The 22,759-nt window shown below is 38.9% G+C and overlaps 1 protein-coding gene across 3 annotated transcripts in view; it reads right to left on the reverse strand.

Annotated features, from left to right (window-relative positions):
* ANAPC1 (anaphase promoting complex subunit 1) overlaps nt 1-22,759 on the reverse strand; it is a 94,047-nt gene that overhangs the window by 42,442 nt on the left and 28,846 nt on the right. For 2 of the 3 annotated variants that reach the window (XM_024576693.3, XM_045184887.2), the window contains exons 17-27: nt 19,507-19,694; nt 15,059-15,133; nt 14,103-14,371; nt 12,734-12,825; nt 11,298-11,446; nt 9,319-9,397; nt 8,916-8,952; nt 8,749-8,819; nt 6,503-6,681; nt 4,069-4,283; nt 238-356 (exon numbers count right to left, since the gene is read on the reverse strand). In XM_024576693.3, coding sequence (XP_024432461.1) covers nt 238-356; nt 4,069-4,283; nt 6,503-6,681; nt 8,749-8,819; nt 8,916-8,952; nt 9,319-9,397; nt 11,298-11,446; nt 12,734-12,825; nt 14,103-14,371; nt 15,059-15,133; nt 19,507-19,694 — 1,473 coding nt within the window. The remainder of the gene's footprint in view (nt 1-237; nt 357-4,068; nt 4,284-6,502; nt 6,682-8,748; nt 8,820-8,915; nt 8,953-9,318; nt 9,398-11,297; nt 11,447-12,733; nt 12,826-14,102; nt 14,372-15,058; nt 15,134-19,506; nt 19,695-22,759) is intronic. The other variant, XM_045184888.2, reaches the window with a different exon arrangement.

Raw genomic sequence — 22,759 nt, forward strand, 5'->3', positions numbered from 1 at the left:
TCTTATCATTATCAATAATATCTTTCTAAACTTTCTCAAGTGCCTTTCTATAACTGGAAATAGTCTCATTAGAAGCAAAAATTAGTAATGGACTACATTCTACTTCCCTCCAATGTTCAGTCTGATTTGCTATTTGTGCAGCGATAAGCACTACGGCAGCTATTAACAACTGCAAAATAACAGGGGATAAAGAGAGCATTTCATTTCCTTGATCACTGAGCCCAGACTTTAACATACCAGTCAAATTCAACTTAGGAATAGGCAATGGTTCCGTTGGAACAGGATGGTATGAAAACAAGGTAAACATCCCTCGTCCTACTGGAAGGGCCATAGTTCGTTGGCACAACTGGAGCAATCTATAATTAAAATTAAAACCAAGATATGAAAAATCTTTAAGCAAAAAAATCGAAATGCAATCTGTGGGCAAGTATTTCAAAAGAGGGTGTGTTGCGTAAGATGAAGTACATCCAGGAAATCCATACCAAGATGTGGCTGCGTCATCCAAACTCAGTCATTCCCTCTTTAACACTCTTGCCCCACTTAGAAATTCTAAGGGGAGACCCATTTCCTCTCTTTTGTTTCATATTTGCTTTGCATGAAAACCAGCTGGTCCATAAACCAAGCCAACTCTCCCAAGGTATCCAAAAAGAGAAACCTGAAATTCTACTCTAACTGTTGGAACCCTCTCACAGGAAAATACTATACTCCGGCTTTCCTCATTATGTTACTTTCCGTCTGCCCTCAATACATCTGGGGTCCTCCTCCCACCCTTTCTGCCAAAAGAGACTCAGAAGTGCCACGTTCATGGCCTCCACACAAGGAAGGAAAGGAAGTTCCTACACTGAAGGTCAGCGGATTTCATAGTGTTGCCAGGGAAAACACAGAATGATTTTCCTCTATATGACAGGTAGGACTTACATCACTATGTATCAGTGATGTTCAAGGTTAAAATGGCTCCTATGGGCTACTTGTTTCTATGTTAAAATAAATCACATTCTGTAAAACCCCTTAAAAGAAAACAAAATCAAACAAATTGTGAAAGCAGGGGCATTAAAACCAGGAAACACTTAACACAAGTTATATCTGAAGACACAGAAATATCCCTTCAGAGGCTAACACTTTCTCTGCAGACAAAGCTATTCACAAGCACGCTTTCTCCCTAACTGCACACTCATAGCTGCTCTTCTAGTTCACTGGTGGGGAAAATTTTGCTGTTGTAAGATTCTTCGGAAACACTGCTTCACATCAATTTAGAATATGGAAATTCAAGGTGAGGCGGCAATATCCTATAACAGTTTGGGGCAGAAATCTTACACATTATCATAATGAAAACAATAATACTGTATCCCTTCCACTTATAATGCCTTTGATTTCAATTTGCATCACTATTTCATGAGGTACTAGGAAAGAAAAAATACTGCCAATTAAATTATAACACCTGCTGACTGAAAGACATATTCTGATTTCAGGAGTAAAAGGTAAAAATAAAACCAGCATCACAGAATTAACTGTTCATAATGATTGACTGCACTGAGCTTTGCCATGTATCGGGCAGTGTGCCCGGCATTATGTAGAAATAACTCACTTGATACACCGAGCAACCTTGCGAGGTACGAATGCTACAATCATGCCTAGTCTTACAGAGGCGGCAACTGAGGCAGCAAGAGCGCAAGTAATTTATCCCAAGCCACCTCACAGACATTGGCCAGGCTCTCACCCAACTTCTCTGCCACTCCATCTCATTTATAGTGACTAATACTTGGGTCCACAGGGGGAGGAAACAGAGATAGGAGGATTATGACTGACTTAGACCTTCGATACCCAGAGGCTAAATGTGGATGGTCCTTCCCTAGAAGTAGTAAGTACCACAGGAAATAAAAGAAAAGGAGCAGAAAAGACTGGCAGAGATGACAGGTAATAGACACCAGGGAGATAAAAGGACTACAGAATTTTTAAATCTAAATTGAACTACCAACAAAACAAAAAGATAACCTACTGAGTGGAAGAAGAAATGGGCCAATGATACATCTGATGAGGGTTAATATCCAAAATTTATGAAGAACTCATACAACACCAGAAAAAAACAACCCAATTAAAAAATGGGCAGAGGACCTGATGAGACACTTCGCCAAAGAGGACATACAGATGGCCAATAGAAATATGCAAAAGTGTTCAATGTCACTAATCATCAAAAAAATGCTTGGGGTGGGGGGGAGGGGAGGGGAGAAAAGGCATACAACTGTAATTGAATAACAATAAAAATTGAAAAAAATGCAAATTAAAACCACAATGAAATATCACTTCATACCTGTCAGAATGGCTATCATCAATAAATCAACAAACAAGTACTGGAGAATGTGGAGAAAAGAGAACCCCCGTGCACTACTGGTAGGAATGCAGGCTGGTATAGCCACTATGGAAAACAGTATGAAGGTTCCTCAAAAAATTAAAAATGGAACTACCTCATGACCTAGCAATTCCACATCTGGGCTTACGTCCAAAGAAATCCAAAACACCAATTCAAAAAGATATTTGTGTCCCCGTGTTCACTGCAGCATTATTTACAATAGCTAAGATGTGGAAGCAACTCAAGTGTGTATCAATAAATGATTGGATAAAGAGGATGTGGTACTTATACACAACGGAATTTTACTCAGCCATAAAAAAGAATAAAATTGCTCTGGCTGGTGTGGCTCAGTGGATTGAGTGCCGGCCTGCAAACCAAACGGTTGCCAGTTCGATTCCCAGTCAGGGCACAGGCCTGGGTTGCAGTAGGGGGCACACAAGAGGCAACCACACATTGCTGTTTCTCTCCCTCTCTTTCCCCCTTCCTTCCCCTCTCTCTAAAAATGAATAAATAAAGTCTTAAAAAAAAAAAAAGGAATAAAATCTTGCCATTTGCAACATGGATACACCTAAAGGGTATGATGCTAAGTGAAATGAGCCAGATAGAGAAAGACAAATACCATATAATTTCACTTATATGTGGAATCTAAAGAACAAAATTAACAAACAGACCCACAGATACAGAAAACAAACCGATGGTTGTTGCCAGATGGACAGGAGTTGGGGATTGGGTGAAAAAGGTGAAAGGATTAAGCAGTGCAAATTGGTGGTTATGAAATGGTCACAGGGATATAAAGTACAGCATAGGGAAAAGGGAATATGGTCAATAATACTGTAAAAACTATGTATGGTGTCAGGTGGGTGCTAGAATTATTGGGGGGATTACTTCATAAATTACATAGATGTATAACCACTATGTTATGTATCTGAAACTAATATAATGTAATATTGAATGTCAACTATAATTGAAAAAAAAATTAACTTGAACTGTCCCAAGGCAACAACTCTAGAATGTCAGCCATGTGATATTGATTACTACTGAATCATACAATTTATCAAGGTACAAATTAGTATTAGTGACATAGTAAGGGACATAACTGTTAGAGAGTAGCAAAAGAGAAAGCTTATACTGTATTATCTATCATTTTTAGTTTCTAATGGGAGCATGAAAAAAATACTGGTTTAAGTTTAAACTACACTGAAAAATACAAAAAGCATTCAAAATATTTTCCTGATCAAGAAATACAAGAATGAGTTCAATATTTTCCTTTGTAAATTCTTTTTAAAATTTTATTTATTTATTTTTAGAGAGAAGGGAAGGAAGGGAGAGAAATATCAATGTACAAGAGATACATTGATCTATTGCCTCTCACATGCCCCCAACTGGGGACCCGGCCCACAATCCAGGCATGTGCCCTGACCAGGAATCGAACCAGCAACCTTTGGGTTTGCAGGCCGGCACTCGATCCACTGAGCCACACCAGACAGGGCTCCTTCGTAAATTCTTAAAGCAAGTAAGAGCAAAATGGTTTTAGATTCACCTTTTTAAAATATCAGACAACTGTATTTCAGAAGGAGGGTCTATACATATTTTGAAAATGTACAGATTAAGGTTGGATAAAAATTAAAAATACATGGAACTTTTAACTTTAAAGTATCTTTTTCAGGTTTTAGCATTTAAAAACACAACTCTGAAGAGAGGTAATTCATGCTTTCCATTACCTGTTTTCCTTTTCCTCAATGAACTCGTGGTCACTGAGCTCTGGGTACTGCACTACATTGACGCGGACGGGATGCGCACTTTGAAGAAGCCTCCGCACATCCTGCACCCTTAAATCTTCACTCCATATGAGTGACATAACCTCCTGATTCATGTCGTTCATGCCATCATCTTCCTCCTCAGTCTCCGTTCCTGAAGGAACATCTGATGAGAGCACCTGAGTAACAGACTTGGTTGTAATGACAATTCACAAACTAGTCGACATGCACTGACGGAACGTGAGGATGTCCAGGGTGACAGGCGTGACTATCAACACAGAGGAACTATGCATTCAAAAGCAGGCTGGCCTGGGTTCCCAACATGTTCTGAGACTCCAACCTAGACCTCTCTTTCATAGCGCAGTGAGATTTTCCACTTGGAAAATTTTTCCGGAGCTAAGAGAAAAAGCTTAAATTTAAGACAAGGTCAAGAGGATGACTCCTTTGAAAGAACGGATCTGAATAAATTGTAAAAATCTAACTATATCCTAAATATCTTGAAAAGGAAACAAATTACTGTAAAAGGAATATAAGCCCTCTATTATTACTTAAAACCCAGACTGATTTAAATATTATCTTTGATTAATATAAGCAGAAAAGAAAAACATGAGAAATATACAGCAAGGATTGGAAAAAGAGCAATACTTTCTTCCTTTAGTACTTTATTAAATACAATGGATCATGGTTAGTTTTCACTTTTGTTTATAAATATGTTCCAAATAAAAATTTCTTAAAAGAGAAGGGATTAAATGTAGCAAAACAAATGAAAAAGGTTTGTTCCTTGATTATCATTCCTTCCTTATAAGCTCAGCATGTTCTTTAACATGAGCCCTCCCAGTACAAGTAATTCAGACTTCAGCATGGGTATCAATAGCACAGGTCTTCTCTCAGTAACATTTTACACCCTTTTAAACAAAGGATTAACTCCTAGTTGAAATGCTAGAGTTTTGCAACATTTAACATGGAAACAACATTAACATGAAAAAAATAATGGCAGCTATGGCTAGATAATCATTTTTATTTAGTTCACAAAAATTCATTACAATTCCTATAAAATATCCAATTTTTAAACGAAACTATATTCTAATGGATGAGTTAGTTATAAAATACAGACCCAAAGAGCTGATGAACTGAATTTAGATAACTTATAAAATGCAGCCTCAAGTAACTGAACTAACTGGATTCAGACAGACTAAAAGTGACAGTTAAGCACAGGGGACCGTCCCCAACACCATTTGATGCTGATGGTAACATTTGCTAGCAATGTGACACTGCTCTCACTCTAGTAAGTGAAAGGGGGCTGAAGGCTAAAACTTAGTTGCTCAAGGAAAGGACAGCCTTATCATTAACCAAAAATAAACTGGTTTTCTATTAAATAAAAAATTCAACTAGGAGTTGTTTGTAAGTACAGACTGAAAAGCACTATCTGGTGGGACCCTGCTGGAGGTTGGACCCCCATGGAAACTGCTTCTGTCACCGATGCAGGAGGCAACACTAATATCAGGAATAAATTTTGACATAGGTTCTGAAGCATCAGTGGCCTAAAACCTGATGTGGATTACCAATAGTTACAGTGTGTTGATTATCTCCTGTTGGTTCAAAGGCGAGTGAGAGATAAGTCGAATGTGCACGGTCACCAGGAGTGGAATTATTGTCCCTGATACGTCCTTGATGCTCACGGCAATGCAGCACAACCATCTGTGCTTTTAAAGTCAACTCAAGTTCTAGAAGAAGTTTTTAAAGTTCTGTTTTTAAGTTTTAAAAGAGGCTGATTTTAAAAGAAATAAATGGAGGGTAATACTGTAGTTCACTTTCTACTTGTAGGTTCTTAGAACCCATTCTGTAAAAACAGACGTGCAGACTGATGAAGGGCAGTGTTCAGAAGGGGTAACATGAAGACATCTTTTCAGCAACGTTACTGCCCCTTCCCCCTCCACAAAAATCCTTTTCCTGGGTCTTCAGTTTTATATGATTAAACAGATATATTTACACTTATTAAAAAGATTAAATTCAAGAAATATATGAAAAAGAAAAGTTATATATTACCTAGCCAAATTCAGGATCTATGTGCTCTACATTTTCCCACATATTACCCAGTAAATTACCAATATGGTACAAATGGGGAATCAGCCACGGTAGTTGCCCTACGCATTAGCACTTGTCCTGACTCAAGGTGAAAACAGGTCCAGACCAGACAAAGCATTCCAAAACCTCCTGTTCCCAGATTTAATTTACAGTTAATAACATTTGTCCAATTATAAATGCCATCTGGCACATAATGTAAAAAAGACAAATGTGATATATACACTTGCAGAAAGACTTAAGAGAATTGTAGAACATTTCTACTTTGATGTTACTAATGCTAAAACTGAACCTTGAACTTCCTGTTGACACTCACAGATTTCCCTTTGGGTAAGTTTCCTTCACAGGCCTGCTTGGATAGGTCCTGACGTCCAATCAAGAGACACACAGCCTCTGGCCAGTCTGCAGCAGGCTGCTCGCGACAGTGATAAATTGCATCTCTGATGGGAAGAGCAATTCCAAAGGGAAGAGTTTCCAAGTCTCTCAAAGTGAAACCTGATGGTGAAAGGAAGGGAGAACATTTTTCATTTAGACTTGCCACTCTCCCAGTTACCCCCTGATGACAGTCAGCAAATATCTATCCTGACAAATAAGGAAGAAATTAATTTTACTCATCTCATTACCAGGCTAGTGTCTTTGACATTCAGGGATTAGTAGAAGAGGTCTCTTTACAACACTTAAAAAAACCTTAAGAAAAACAATGCAATAGGAAAACCACAAATGCCTTAACTGTCCCATCAGATGAAACACAGTCAATAAACCTATGAAAAGATGGTCTACCCAGTAAGTGATCAGGGAAGTGCAAACTAAAGCCATTAGAAAACAGAAGTTCACACTTGCTTGACGCAGAAATATTGAAGTTGATCAATACCAAGTGCTGGCAACTATGCAGAGCTACAGTGATCCCTGACCACAGTGGACGGCGGTACGTACCAGTCATCCACACTGGGAAACACCTGGCTTGTATAGATAGGTCCATCCCTATCGTACAGCAATAGCCATATGGAAACTTGTGCACATCAGCACGAGGACATGAGCATATACACTCATTAGGAATATTGTTTCACTATGACAAAAAAAGGAAGGGAGGAAACAGCCCAACTGCTATCATTCTGTAGATAAGTAAGTTTTGATATATGCAGATAATGAAATATTTAGCAATGAAAACAAATGACCTACTGCTACATGAGTCAACATGGATGAACCTTTAAACAATAACATTTGAGCGACGAAAATAAGACAGCAGAAACATATTTATGTCCATTTACATAAGGTTCACAAACATAAAACACTGGCCCTGGTCAGGTGGCTCAGTTGGTTAGAGCGCTGTCCTGATAAACCAAGGTTGCGGGTTCAATCTTGGGTCAGGGTACGTACAAGAATCAACCCATGAATGCATAAATAAGTGGAACAACAAATCAGCATCTGTTTGTGTCTTTCCCCAAAAAAATCAATAAATAAAAAAGTTTTTTAAAAATATAAAATACTAAGCAATAAAAAAGATGCTAAAACTACAAAAAAGTAGGGAAAAGAATGCAAAACTGAGGTAGGGCAGTGAGGGAGGACACCGCCGGGAGTAATTACACATGGACCTCACCGTGTAATGTTCTGTTTCTGGCGATGTTCCATTTCTAATGGTGGGGACCAGTACATCCGTATTCACTTTATTGTTATTCTCTAAACGTTTCATACATTCTTTCATATGTATGCAAATTTTTTCAAATCTGCATGTTAATTAAAACTTAATTTTCCCTGAAATAATTTCTCAATTTTATAAACTGTACTTTATTAATATAAAGTTAATTATTAAAGGCAAAAATGTTTCCTTATGTGAGAATAATACTTTTATTAAATATATAAATAGAACTCAGCCAGTATTTTTTCAGCATAGGTATCCTATCTGTGATACTAATGACAACTATCGTAATTTTCAAGGGGACATATAAAAAAAAAATGAAAAACTAAGTCATTTAGAACAGTCTTTAAGAATTCAGAAATATCCTGTAATATTCATTACAGCATTATTTTCTAACACAGAAACATCCTCAGTTTTTTATATGTTCGTATCAGTAATTTGATTTTTTTAGTTATTTTTATGAAAAATTTCTTTAGTACCTGACTTAGTTTGAAACCTAGGAGCACAAGGTTAGGATCAGAGAAAACTCTTTCCCCTGCTCCACCCATGAATCTTCACTTCCCTTCCCTTCCAAAGCACACCAGCAATGTTTACAGAATTACTTTTAGGTTTTGCCAGAAAAAGTCCCTTCTGGTATCTGAGTATGACAATGGCTTCGGGATTGGTGTGCAGTGACGAGTGCTCTCCATTCTGAGGCTGAGAGATAAAGACGAGTATCGCTGATGTCCTGAGAAACTTGTGAGACTGTCAGGGAAACTGGGACCCTCTCACAGAGTGAGACCTCCCCCCCCCCCACCCCCACCCCCCGCCCCCCTGCCCCAACCCCCCGTGCCTCCCAGGTCTAGCTAGCTCTGTGGATGCTGGCTTGGTGAGGAGGGTCCTGGGAAAGCATTTCAGTGACACAAAGAAAGTAAAGATGACCTTACCTACATTAGCCATCCAGACAACTAATCTTTCGGCTAGACTAGACACTGAAGTAGAATGACTAAAACTAAACCTGTAAAAAAACCAAAACTCAGTTATTAAACAGAAGAGTGACACATAACAGTGTTTTATATTTTTAATATAAAAGCACAATCTGAATAAAAGTCACCTGTTTTCCTCTTGTTCTGCTTGTGACTTTTGGGGGGCTACAAAGTAATAAAATGAAACTTTATTTTGATAGTCTTCCTGGTAAAGAAAATACATAACATGCAGAAGAAATCTGGAAATAAAATTTTATTAACAACTCGTAGAAAATAATAAAATAAGCAGGCTGGAAAGTATTTTACTGGAGCTAAAGTAGTCCTAAGGCACAGTGAAAATACAATTTCAAATCATCCTGGTCTTTGACAATCAGTTGCAGACTTAGACCAGGATAGTGTAAGATGTAACCTCTAAAATGAGGCAACGTGTGGTCTCTAAAGCAAACACTTAGGAAATTTTTAATTTTCAAATTTCAACTTTTATATCAGCATTCATTAAATTTGGGGAAGTCTCACATTACCCTGACTTACCTGGAGTTATTCTCGATAAGTAGTGTGAGGATTCATCAGAAACAGAGCTTCCATCACCAAGAATATAGAGCGCAATACTCTGTACGAGGAAGAAATGAACATTTTTAATGACTGAGGGATCTCACACACCGGAAAGTCCACCCGTCTAGGTGTACAACTCTGCATTGTGACAACTGTTACACAACTGTATAACCACTACCATAATCATGATACAGAATACTTCCCTCACCCCAAAGAAGTCCAGCTGCTCCTCCTACACAAGCACCAGAGACGACTCATCTGCACTCTTTCCCCGTAGTTGGCCTCTTCTACAGTGCCGTGTAAATGGAACCACAAATGTGTGGTCTCCTGTGCCCTACTTCGTGAGTGTGCCTTTGAGAACCCTCACGTTGACCACACCTATCGGGAGTTTGCTTCTTTCTACCGCTGAGCAGTCTCCCATTACACAGATGTACCAACTCTGTTCACGTACTCACGAACTGATGGACAGTTCTGGGTCGTTTCGGGTGAGGTAAACCCTGACCCTCTGACTCTCCAACCCTAAGGTTTTCCCATTTCAGCCTTTAAGTTTCTGGTTTGAATACCTGCTTCCATCACCAAGATCTATACCTGCAGCAGCACTTTTTTTGAAAAAAAGAAGTAGCATGATTTTACTGAAATTCTAGTACAAAGCTGGGGGATCTTAAAATTCTCTATTCCAAACCAATACCAGTACATCACATGATATGTTCCTGAATCTAGGCGGCATCGTATTTAACAAAGGAAAGTTATAACGTGAGCATCTATAAGTTGACTAATGTAATTTAGGTTGGAGGCTGAAGAACTGTGGTATATCCATATTCCCTGGCTCCACTTTTTGGCCAGATATACACTGGGTCCACGCCACAGGGCAAGACCAATATATTTGGTGGGTTCACTTAAATGCTTCCATCCAAGCTGCAAGGAATGAAAAACTTCTGGGATTAAGCTGTTCTGAATACAATGAATGTATTTAGTGCTACTGAATCACATACCGGAAAAACAGTGAAAATAACCTATTTTTGACAAAACTGTAAAAGAAACAATAATCTTTTCCACAAATGGTGCTACAAGATTTGGACAACCAAACTGAATAAGAACCTTGACCTAAACCTCACATCTTATCAACAATTAACAAAATGGACCTTAAACTGCAAAGCTTCTACAGGGAAACAGGGAGGAAAATCTTTGTATTCTAAAGTTAAATAATGAATTCTTAGATGTGGCACCAAAAACACTATCCATGAAAGAAAAAACTGGATAGATTGGCTTCCTGAAAATTAACCATTTTTGCTCTGCAAAATAAACATTAAGAGAATAATGAGACATGACAAGCTACAAACCAGGAGAAAATATTTGCCATCCACAATCTGACAAAAAAACTCCTATCTAGAAGACTCAAAATATCACCAGCTATTAAGGAAATGCAAATTAAAACCAACAAGATACCACTACACATTTTATCAGAATGGCAAAAATTAAAAATCATGAGAATATCAAACACTGACAAAAATGCAGGGAAACTGAAATGCTCACACATTGATGGGGGAATGTAAAATGGTATAGTCACTCTGAAAAAGTTTAGTTTCTTAAAAAACTAAATATATACTTACTATATGACCATCAATCCCACCTCTGGGTATCTACCCTAGAGAAATGAAAACTTATATTCACACAAAAAGCTGGACTTGAATGTTTATAGCAGCTGTATTCACTACGGCTGATGCAAGGAACATGTGCACGAATCTCAAAAGCATACGGGAGTTTCAGCTGGGAAGGGGGAGGTCTGTTCTGTATCCTAGTTATGGTGGTAATTACATAACCTATCTATGTTTGTTGGAATTCACAGAACTGTACACAAAAATTTTTTTAAGTTAATTTTACTGTATGATAATTTTTTAATCATATTTTAAAAGAAAAAGAGAAAAATAAACAAGTTAGGCAATACTATGAGTACCTACCAAAACTACAAGTCGGCTTCTTTCACAGATGCCAGGGAGGTAAGGGAAGGGTGGCATTCCTTCACCCTTCAGACAAGAACTCACCCACTGGTAAATGCTTGGTGGCTCAGAAGTAAAAAATGATGGATGATGCATAAACCCTGTTTGACCTTTAAAATTAGATGTTTATAAACATACAAGAATACATTAAAACAATGTTATTTTATTCTAAAGGAAAAATGTGTTGATAGATATGAGGGGGATCCCAAAAAACTGGAATTATCTTCTGGAGAGCAAACACCTTGTAGTACAGGCTTCCCACGATAGGTTAGTGTTCTAGGAACCCATCTATATCAGTGTACCAGCTGGCGTTGTAGTGAGAGGCTGCATTCAGCTAAAGAGAATTTTTTTTGAAAACTCTTTCAATACGTTTGCCCATTTTATGATGGGGGATTTAGGAGTGCACCTGCCCACACCACGCTGAGTATTCAGCAGTTTTAACCCCTATATCCCACCCTCCCTATTCACCCAAAAGTGGCCTTTTTTTGTTGTTTCCCTGAATAAAATTCCTCAAATGGAAACTGTTTTCTGATGTGGAAGAGGTGAAACAAAAACCCAGAAACAGCAGAAGCACTAAAAGACATCAAAATCGATAAGTTCAAAACCTGTTTTGAGCAGTGGAAAAAACATCTGAAGAGATGTTGCAACAAATGGAGAGTACTTTGAAGGTGACTGAAGTTTACACATGTTAGAATAAACATACAATTTTTTATAAATAATTTCTGGGGTTTTTTGGGGTGCCCCCTCATACTACTGAGCAGAATAACATTTTCTGTATTTCCCAAAATGTTCCATGCTTTCTGCCACGGTAAACAAGCTGACTATATTATACTATGTAGAATTTAAATAGTTACTATTTTATTCCATACTAGATGGAAAGAGAGCAAATTTTTGTGTTCAAGGCATATAAAGAATCTAACCAAAATTTTCTACCCGAACCTGAAAGGTGAGAAAACAGCAGAGACAGCCGGGATTCCTCTGTGTTCTAACAACTGGGCCCCAATGCTGAGTCTCTTTAGCTCAGGCAATGGTAATGAACATGTTCCAATATGGCAACCGCTAGCCCCACGCAGCTACTGAGCTCTTGAAATGTGGCCAGTGCAACTGAGGAACTAAATTTTTAGTATCATTCACTTGGATGACAAGCACAGGTCATGGGCACAGCATCCTTAGCACTGGAAGCTCTCTAAGCTTTTGCAACTCTGAACCTTAGAGGTGGGTATAATTTTCCCCACACACTACAAAAGCTATGGCTTACTGCAAATCAGAGACCAAGCACAAACTAAAATATGCCTGGTGGAAAGGCCCTGCCCCCTGACTTAAAGACTAATGGTAAGAAAAACACAAGCAAATGTCACTACACTGTTCACAAACTCTTTAACAACACAAATGCTTACCTTGATCAATTGTGCACACTTGTCCAGTAGTTCTGACAAGCGTTGGGTAATCTCTGTAGTAATGATCTAAGTAAGGCTCCAATTTTAAGTCCCTAAAACAATAGGGACATATAAAATAGAAATAATAAGGAAGGTATTACAGCATCCGCCCTACCCCAGAGTTAGAATTTATCAGTTGAACTTTTCAATATAGAAACTTAGAAAAACGATAATCAAATCTAGAGCCTCTTTATTCTATTTCTAGACTCTCCAGTGCCCGATATGATAAATGCAACCCAAACTCCTTTGCTAGGCACATTTTGTGAAGGTAAAACTACTGTAAAAACACTGTGGCCTGTTTATCCTCCGTTACTTATTTGCTGTTCGGTCTTCAGTAAATCATCTCCAGAACCTCAATATTTCCTTGTAGAAAATGGGGAAACACCAGTTTACCCACTGTGAATTTTTAAGATTAAATATGTGAAAAATACCTTATAAAAATTTAAAACATTATACAAATATTGTTTATTTCAGAAAGCCCATGATTAGTTTGGAAATCATTTCATGACAAAAGAATTTTCATGATAGTAAGTAAGATTTTTCCTAAGAGAAACTGACCATCAATTGAAACTCTTATGTCTCAGAAAACAATTTCAGTATCTCAAGGTAGATCAAGGAAATTAGAAAATATGTTATAATCTTAACTCAGACTTGATTTTGATTCAATTCAACTCTCTATCATTAAGGATCACAAAGGCATAAATAATGCCTAAGTGTGTTTAGCATCCAGTGCCAAACACAGGCTCCCAGCACAGCTGTTAAAGTGCATTATTAGAACAATCGGAGTGTAGATCCACTAGGAACCCAGAGCACAGAGATGACCAAAGACGGTGACAACACAGCACAGCCGAGAGGCTGCAGCGAGCCAATAGTCATGTGCCTGGAAACACACTCCACCAGGTATTGTCATCACTAAATGGGGATCAAGATGCCTGCGTTTTCTGACAATTTATGCAGCTAAACTACGACGCTGTGAAGTGTAGCACTATTTGAATGTAGGTCGTATTACAGAACAGCAGGTGTTATTACAGAACTTCCACCACACGTAGCCAGTCATCTTGGCACATGAAATGCACAGGTCATCCCCACTGTTTAACACACTTTCGTCACTTCCCACTGATCTTAGGACAAAACTAGCAACCCCAGCATGACCCACAGGCCCTTACACAGCCAGTATCTTCAAATAGTTCTGTGATTTATAAAAAATGCTCTGGGATTTTAAGAAGGTCAATTTCAGAAATCTATTTATAAGTTTCCTCTATAACACTCACAGCTAAGATCGAGTCACCTAAGTACTTCTGGAAGTTTCCACTCTACAGACAGTATTTACCTGGCCAACTGAACAAGAAGGTCAATAAGTGAACAGATTCCTTCCCCCATCAGAGTATTCAACTTAAGTTCCTCATAGACAAGGTGAAGAACAAAAAAAATTGCAGGTATGTGAGGGAAGAGGAGTGTAGCAGAATCCAGACTGAGATTCTGTGATAAGTCTCCATCCTTCATCTGAGAAGCTTCCAAAGGACTCAAACATAAAGATCTATTCAAAAGGTGAGTCTCAACCTTCTGATGGTAGTCTGAATTCAGTAAATATTCCCAATCCTGCGAGGAAGAAAAGGGTATTGATTTTAAAGTCATGCCTCCTTGTAATTTCATCATTAAAAAAAACAAAGCAATTCAAGTTCCATTTTTACATAAAGTTGATCTAAGAATATGAAAAAGAAATCACAATGCTGAAAAATAAGAAGAGCTAAGTGATTTCCACAATATTCTAAATCATTTGTTGCCATTTCAACAATCTTCACGGCATCTTCACCAGGAGTAAGTGTGTACCTCTTCCTTTCCTGTGGAGGCCATTGTAGGGTTCTTAGTTGTGTCTCAGGGAAAAAGGAGACCCAAGGGGAGGGAGACACAAGGAACAGGGAATGGCTAGTCAGCAGAGGAGTCAGAACAAAACACGGCATTTATCAATTAAGTTCACCATCTGACATGGGTGCAGTTTCTGGTGCCCCAAAATAATTACAATAGTAACATCAAACACCACTGATCACAGATGACCATGACAAATGTAATAATAATGAAAAGGTTTGAAATACTGCAAGATGTATCAAAATGTTACACAAAGACACACAGTTGGAAGAATGGTGCCGTGCCAATAGACTTGCTTGATGAAAGGTTGCCACAAAACTTCAATTCTGAAAAAACACAGTTTCAGTAAAGCACTGACACTGTGGGGGGCCTGTAAGAGTACCTACAAGTCAATTAATATCAGCAAGAAATAATACTTACGTCATCAGATCCCGTCTCAGAAGGCCTTGCTTTTTTGGGTGCAATTACTGGGGAAAGTGAACCTTCAAAGTCAAACTGGAAAATAACCCCAAAAGAGAAGACAAAATCATATAAAGTTGTCACCATCAACTGTTCAACTGAAAAGATTCAGAAGTTAGTTCCACCAACCATGGAAACTGAGTGATCAAAACTCATTCTTTTGCCTGGCAAAACATAGCACAAATAAATACCTTTCTTCTAGGATCATTGTGAAGATTAAGTGAAATCATGTATGTGAAGCACAGTGCCTGGGCTCACAGGCACTTCAGTGGGAGTTCCCTTTCCTCCTCTACTTCTGTCATGATGCACATCTTCACTCCTTTAGAAGAACAAGGACCACGAGCCATAACCAAATACGCCATGTCTCAGAGAATCAACTCAATGTCAGCTACATGCCAGAATGAAGAAGACACTTTATTTAGAGTCTGTCCACAGAGGACAGTCTAACAATTCTATGGCAGAGACAGGGAGTTCCTTTCCAAACTCTGTGTTCTCCTACTGCTCTTGGCCCTACAGCCAGGCTACATATCCCTGCCGCCCTCAGAGTCAGGGGTGGCCCTGTGCCAGTGAGACTCTGATGAAAGTGGATGCCGCCACATCCAGGACCAGTTCCTGGACACAACAACCCATGAATGCTCCTCCAGGCACTTGCACCTTGAACCTGACTGGATGGAGTCAACCCTCAAGTTGGAGATGGCACATGCTCCATCAGCCTGGGTCCCTAGTAACTGTGTGGCCTGTTTACCTGCTAAGTACTGTCATATGAGCAGACACACAGTTTTATTGTGTGTGAACCATTACATCTCTTGAGGACTTCCTCGTACGGTAGTTAGCCTATCCTAACTAATTTGGTTACAGAAAAGCCTTTTTCGAAGAGTTCACTCCTATTCAATTCCCTCTGGCATAACCTTTGCCGCCTCTGCTACTTCTCACGGCCACCTCATCAACCATAACTCTAAAGACAGCAATGGCTACTTCTTACGCTCCATAGAACTTACATATATTTGTATTTCAACTAATCCCATTCCCCTAAAAGTTGATGTCTCTATAAAAACTAAATGTAGGTGGAAATAATTTTAAAAACTGAATACTTAAATATAAAACTGAATAAAATAATTTTTAAAGCTGATCAAGAGAAAAGGTTTTCTTTCTTTCGAAGCATTCAAATAAAACACAGCCCAACTCACACACAGTATTGTCAAAAAAACAAAACAAAACAAAAAATGACTAAAATCAAAGCAACAGATGACGTGATAGTTATCTTACCTAAAAATTCAGCCAAAATAAGGATGGGGCAAAAGTAGGTTTACAGTTGTTCATAATTCATAAATAATAAGAATAAATTTTCCCCACCCTGTACATTAGTGCACAAACACACACATATAGTGTCTAAGTCCCACAGAGACAAATGTTCCTGCTATTGTCCCAGAGTCCTAAGACATGAAATTATGGGAATGAACAGCAGAAACTGTCTGATACATAAACCCCTTTGTGGCATATACAGATCTGATTTATCTTCGTTATTTTAGTAATTCATAGGTCAGCCAACCCTGTTCTATGCTCTTGTGAATCCTTGACCTCAATCTGTCATAACCTGTATGTAAAATATTTACTTACCTGCCTCCCCCCGACACAGTCAATCCCATGAGAGGAACTATCTGTCTTGCCTAACGTGTATCTGAAAGCCTGGCATCAGGCCTGGCCCTCAGCAGGGGCTCTGCATCTAACAAAAATGTGAGCATCCCAAAGGACACCAGAGGGAAACATCATCTGGTCCAGTGCTCTCATTTACTACATCGGTAAATTAAGGAAAGTACAAAGAAACGCCAAAAATCACATAACTAGTCACCGGCAGAAATTTTGAACTCCCTACTCTCCACCCCATTCTTTAAGTGGGAAAAAAGGGCTAAAGCTGGACAAAGCACGTGAAAACACATTCTGACAATAAAGACTGTTCCATCCTGAGCTCTGACTGTAAGGATGAAACACAGCAAGGGTTGAACTATGGCGTCTTACAAAATGAATAACCTGGGCTCCAAACCAACTCCCTTGTTCCCTCCTTTAGGACTACTACGCAATGAACAAGTCAGAGGGCCGTGTCCTTCCTTACAAAATAAATCACAGAGGTGCTCAGTCCTCCCACAACACAGAAGCATGAGGGCCCACGGGTCCTCTGGTGGAGAACGGCGCACAACAATCCGAACTCGCCAACAAGTCCCAAAGGACAGTGACACACAAAAACTACAAAAAGCTGAAGTGGACTTGATTTTTCTCAAGAAAATCACAGAGGGCAACTCCCTCATATGCTACAACTTACACGAACTCTTACAGCTATCTCATTCACACGGAAAGGGCATTTATTCGACAAATGTTCACTGAGCATCTGTGCCAGCCGGGCCCTACTGGAGGTCCTAGGGATGGTGAAGAAAACAAGAAAAAACCCTGCTTACATAGAACTGAGACAGTGACAGGAGAAGGAGAGACACACATACAAAATAAGTAAAATATGTAACATATTACACTGAACTAGTGCTAAGAGAAGAGTAAAACAGGTAAAGGGGATAAAGTGTGGGGAGTCGAAAATTCTACACAGAAAGGATGGGGCAGTCTGCACTAACGTGGCGTGTGAAGAAGACCTAAGCTTATCTTATCTGGGGGCAGGCCTCTGGCCTCTACTCAGAGCGGGATGGGAGGCACAGAGGTTCCCAAGCAGGAGTGGCATAACCTGACTTTATCCGACAGGACTGCTTTGGCTGCTGGGCTCAGAAGACAGTGAAACACAGGCAAGGACATGTTATGCAAGTCAAAAAATAAAAACTATTAATGACCAATGAGAATTGAGAAAAACCATTCCCATGTATTTACACAGAAACAAGATAAAATTTCTCACTAAGCTGACAAAGGTTCCGCATACCACCAATCATCAATATGGTAAAATGGGCCCTTTTAAATGACGCTAGTGAGAATGTCGATTGGAAAACCCTTCCTGCGTGTTATTTAGCCCTAGTAATCCCTCTTTTAAGGTTCAAGGCTTGGGAAAGGACTATATATATATGTATATGTGTATATATGTGTATATGTGTGTGTGTATATATGTGTGTACATATACATATAAATCTGTGTGTAAAAGAATGTTCGCAAATCACACATAAGAAAAAAAACTGGATTCGACAATGTTCAAGGACTAGTTGTTGGTTACGTCTGATAACTCCACATGGTATCCTTTTATGAGGATAATAAAACTAGAGGTTTTATCTGAAGAATTTTTTAAATTATTGGAAGTTTTCACTGATACTATGTTCTAAAAGGAAATATCAAAAAACTTTAGGCTGGTCATCTCTGTATAATATTATTTTCTTCTTCTGAATTCTTCCATTTTGAAAATTTTCCTTAATAAGCATGTACCCTTTCATAATGAAGAAAAATAAATGATATTTAAAATGGACTTGCCAGGCCCTGGCCACAGGCTAAGTGGGTTAAAGCATCGTCCTATGCACCGAAAGGCTGCAGGTTTGATTCCCAGTCAGGGCACACACCTGGGCTGCAGGACAGGAGGCAACTGATCAATGGTTCTCTCTCACATCGATGTTTCTTTCTCTGTTTCTCTCTCTCTCCAAAACCAACAAGAAACATATCCTCAAGTAAGGATTAAAAAAAAAAGAGGGGGGTGGATTTGCCAGTACAAATCTAAAATGATCTAAAATGTACAGACAGAAACAGCTGAGTTACCTGGACAAAAGACTGATTTCTGCAGTCACCCATGCAAGAATGTCCTGGGAGTGACCTCTGGAGCCAAGAGGAAATCAAAATGAAGGCTCTCCCTTCCTGATTTTGTAAATAGCTGTGAAGGGCCTTCTAAGGATGTCTCTGGGGCAGGAGATGAGAGACATGGCTTTCTACGGATGCTCAGGCTTAAGCAGTTTCAATCCCCCTCAAATCAAACATTCCTTCCCACAGACCAAGCAATCCGTGTGTGAGGATCTGGGCTTCAGAAAGAAACACTGAGCCATGAGTCGGCAGACACAGTCTAGGCCGAGTTTTGAGCAAATCTCCACTCTGTGGGCTCTTTGTAACCTAAGTTTCTTCATCAGTAAAACCAAGACGATTACTACTAATCCTAGCATAAATTGCAGTCATTTTACAACGATGAAATGATAACTAATAGCAAAACATGCTGCGTCACGTTATAAAAGTGCAATAATTCTAATTACTAGTAAAATGATATTAAATATGAAATACTCAATTTACAATATAGATATAATACATTTTAGTATTATTCCATTTTGTTGAATAAAGTATGCTTATTAGAAAACTGATCTGCTATATACTCTGAAAGCTGTATTACTATTTATGCAAACATTACGTTGATACCAAAATAACTCAGGGAAAAAACGACCGGATGTACTTACGTTTCTTGTCCATGCTAAGCGGTCTGTGTTATAACCCATCAAGTTCATGAGACAAGTCACAAATAAATTCCACTCTGAGTGATAGCTCGGTCCACCTGGAGCGCTGTGGACACTGTACCACTTGACAAGCATCTGAACAGCTATTTCTTTTGGCAGGATAAACTTAATTGCTTGCAAACATGTTTGTACTGTTAAAAGCAAAGATTAATTTCAGTATGCTTCCTATGCATGCATTTCCCTTTTTAATATGAAATTTTTTAAACTACTACTATACAAAGGCCAACTACTGTAAAGAGAGAACTCTCATAAAAGAGCCAATAAGATGCCATATTACCTGGGCCATCACTGGAAAACTAGATCAACTATAGAAGTCCACAGGACTTGCAAGAGGTCTCAGGGCAGCTTTTCAGTCATCAACTTCAGGTCAGAAATAAGGTAATCAAACAGCCCACTTAACCTGAGACAGAAGTGATTGACATCCACTGCCCAGCAATTATTAATAGCTACCCATTTCAGTCTCAGACACTCCTAGTTTGGACAATAAAGGTCATTCTGCCAACAGTTTCCACATGATAAATTCACATGAAATATTGCCTTAACACTTCAGTACAAGAGAGAGCCTCCACAAGTGAACATTGTTACCAAAGCTTTAAAGCACACAATGAATTCAAACACCTGACAGCATTCAGTGTCTACAATGTTTTCCATGCTCTCTGCCCTAAACAGACCCTTCAATCCCATGCTTCTCTTAGTGACTCAGTGTCATTAGCGTGAGTGTCAGTTACAGGGTTACACTGTCACTCAGTGACACCTCCAGGTGGTGAGCGCTGCTGCTGCCAAGAGCCTGGGTTTGCTGTAGTAATGACTGGCCCCAGACAGCAAAGTGTTTGTGTTCTCCTACATTCTTTCAGGATTCTTCTTCCCTTCACAGTGTCACTGTCACCGTCACCATCACCGTCACCCAGCCCATCCTCAGCTGTATTTCCTTTTCTCGTCAATTTACTATGTGTGTATATACATACAGCAAAGGTTGAACTCAAATGGAATAAATATTAAAAACCAAATAACCAAATCCATCGTGGCTGAATCCAAAATAAGTGTAAACCAGACACTGCCTAAGGGGCAGAGGAGCACTTTATAAAAAAGTACAGAAACTTATGTGAATGAACTGTTACTTGTATTTGGCTGTCAGGAAATAGGATTTCATTTTGGTTTTAATTATTTTATTTAATCTGCTATGAGTTTCTATGTATTTTTAAGTATTTTTTATTGATTATGCTATTACAGTTTTCCCAATTTATCCCCCCTCCGCACTGCACCCCCCAACCCTCCAGCATCCCCTCCCTTAGCTCATGTCCATGGGTTGTACATGTAAGTTCTTTGACTTCTCTGTTTCCTTTATCATTCTTAACCTCTCCCCATCTATTTTATACATACCCATTGTGCTTCTTATTCCCTGTACCTTTCTCCCCCATTCTTCCCCTCCCCACCACCACCACTGAAAACCCTCCACGTGATCTCCATTTCTCTGGTTCTGTTCCTGTTCTAGTTGTTTGCTTAGTTTTTTGTTTCTTTCTTTTTTTTTTTTTTTTTGGTTCAGTTGTTGATAGTTGTGAGTTGGTTGTCATTTTACTGTTCATAGTTTTTGATCTTCTATTTGTTAGATAAGTCCCTTTAACTTTTCTTATAACAATGGTTTGCTGATGATGAACTCCTTTAACTTGACCTCATCTGGGAAGCACTTTATCTGCCCTTCCATTCTAAATGATAGCTTTGCTGGATAGAGCAATCTTGGATGTAGGTCCTTGCCTTTCATGACTTGGAATACTTCTTTCCAGCCCCTTCTTGACTGTGAGGTTTCTTTTGAGAAATCAGCTGACAGTCTTATGGGAACTCCTTTGTAGGTAACTGTCTACTTTTCTCTTGCTGCTTTGAAGATTCTCTATTTACCTTTAATCTTGGGTAACTTAATTATGATGTGCCTTGGTGTGTTCCTCTTCGGGTCCAATATCTTTGGGACTCTCTGGGCTTCCTGGAAATCTATTTCCTTCGACAGATTAGGGAAGTCTTCCTTCATTATTTGTTCAAGTAAGTTTTCAACTTCTTGCTCTTGTTTTTCTCCTTTTGGTAGCCCTATGATTCAGATGTTAGAGCGTTTAAAGTTGTTCCAGTGGTTCCTAAGTCTCTCCCCTTTTTTTGAATTCTTGTTTCTTCATTCTGTTCCAGTTGGATGTTTATTTCTTCCTTTTGTTCCAAATTGTTGATTTGAGTCCTGGTTTCTTTCCCTTCACTGTTGGTTCCCTGTATATTTTGCTTTATTTCACTTTGGGTAACCTTCATTTTTTCCTTCATTTTGCGACCAAGCTCAATCAGTTCTGTGAGCATCCTGATTACCAGTGTTTTGAACTTCCATCAGATAGGTTGGCTATCTCTTTGTCACTTAGCTCTTTTTCTGGAGTTTTGATCTGTTCTTTCATTTGCACCATATTTCTTTGTCTTGGTGCACCTGTCATGTTTTAAGGGGACGGGGGCCTTAGGTATTCACCCAGGTGAGGCAACCCTCTTTGCTGCATTGCGGCGCTATCGATCTGGGTGAATGTTTCTTTAACTCCTTGGTTGTCAGAGTTCTATGCAGTTTGATTTTCCGGCAGTTCTGGTTTATTGTTTTTAGATTGGTTGTTATCCTTCTTTTGGTTGTGCAAGGAAGCGAAGAGTTTCCACCTACACCTCCATCTTGGCCAGAACTCCGAGTTTCTATATATTTTGCTTAGGCTTATACTTCTAGGTATGTGGCCCTGCAATTACTGGCTGAATACCTTTGAAAAAACAAGGTTATCTCTACACCTCCTCAGAATATCATTTATCATACCAATTTCCTACAAGGAAAAAGTCATTCTGGCCTACTTACGAAATTCCAGAAATAACACTCTCTGCCAGTGCTTTGCTTTGGCAGTTAGACTTTGAAACTAATAGATATCATGTAGTTTCTTATGTCATAGACATTCTTTTTTTAACTTATGTTTGTTGGTACAGCCTTCCAATTCTAGCTTTCTTACTATTCTATGTTCAGAAATATTCTCCACCTAGCATTTTCCAAACTGCATTACAATAATAATTCAAGGAGACTCCAGTTGTATTAAAAATACTTCTGATTGTATTTTTACTATATTTTTATACAACTAATGCAATTATGTTCATGTCTCCATTGCTCTAACAGTTGAGAGATTTAGGATTAAAACCATCAAGTATGCAA

This window comes from Desmodus rotundus, chromosome 5 (genome assembly GCF_022682495.2).
Source record: "Desmodus rotundus isolate HL8 chromosome 5, HLdesRot8A.1, whole genome shotgun sequence".
In the NCBI taxonomy this organism is placed as follows: Eukaryota; Metazoa; Chordata; class Mammalia; order Chiroptera; family Phyllostomidae; genus Desmodus; species Desmodus rotundus.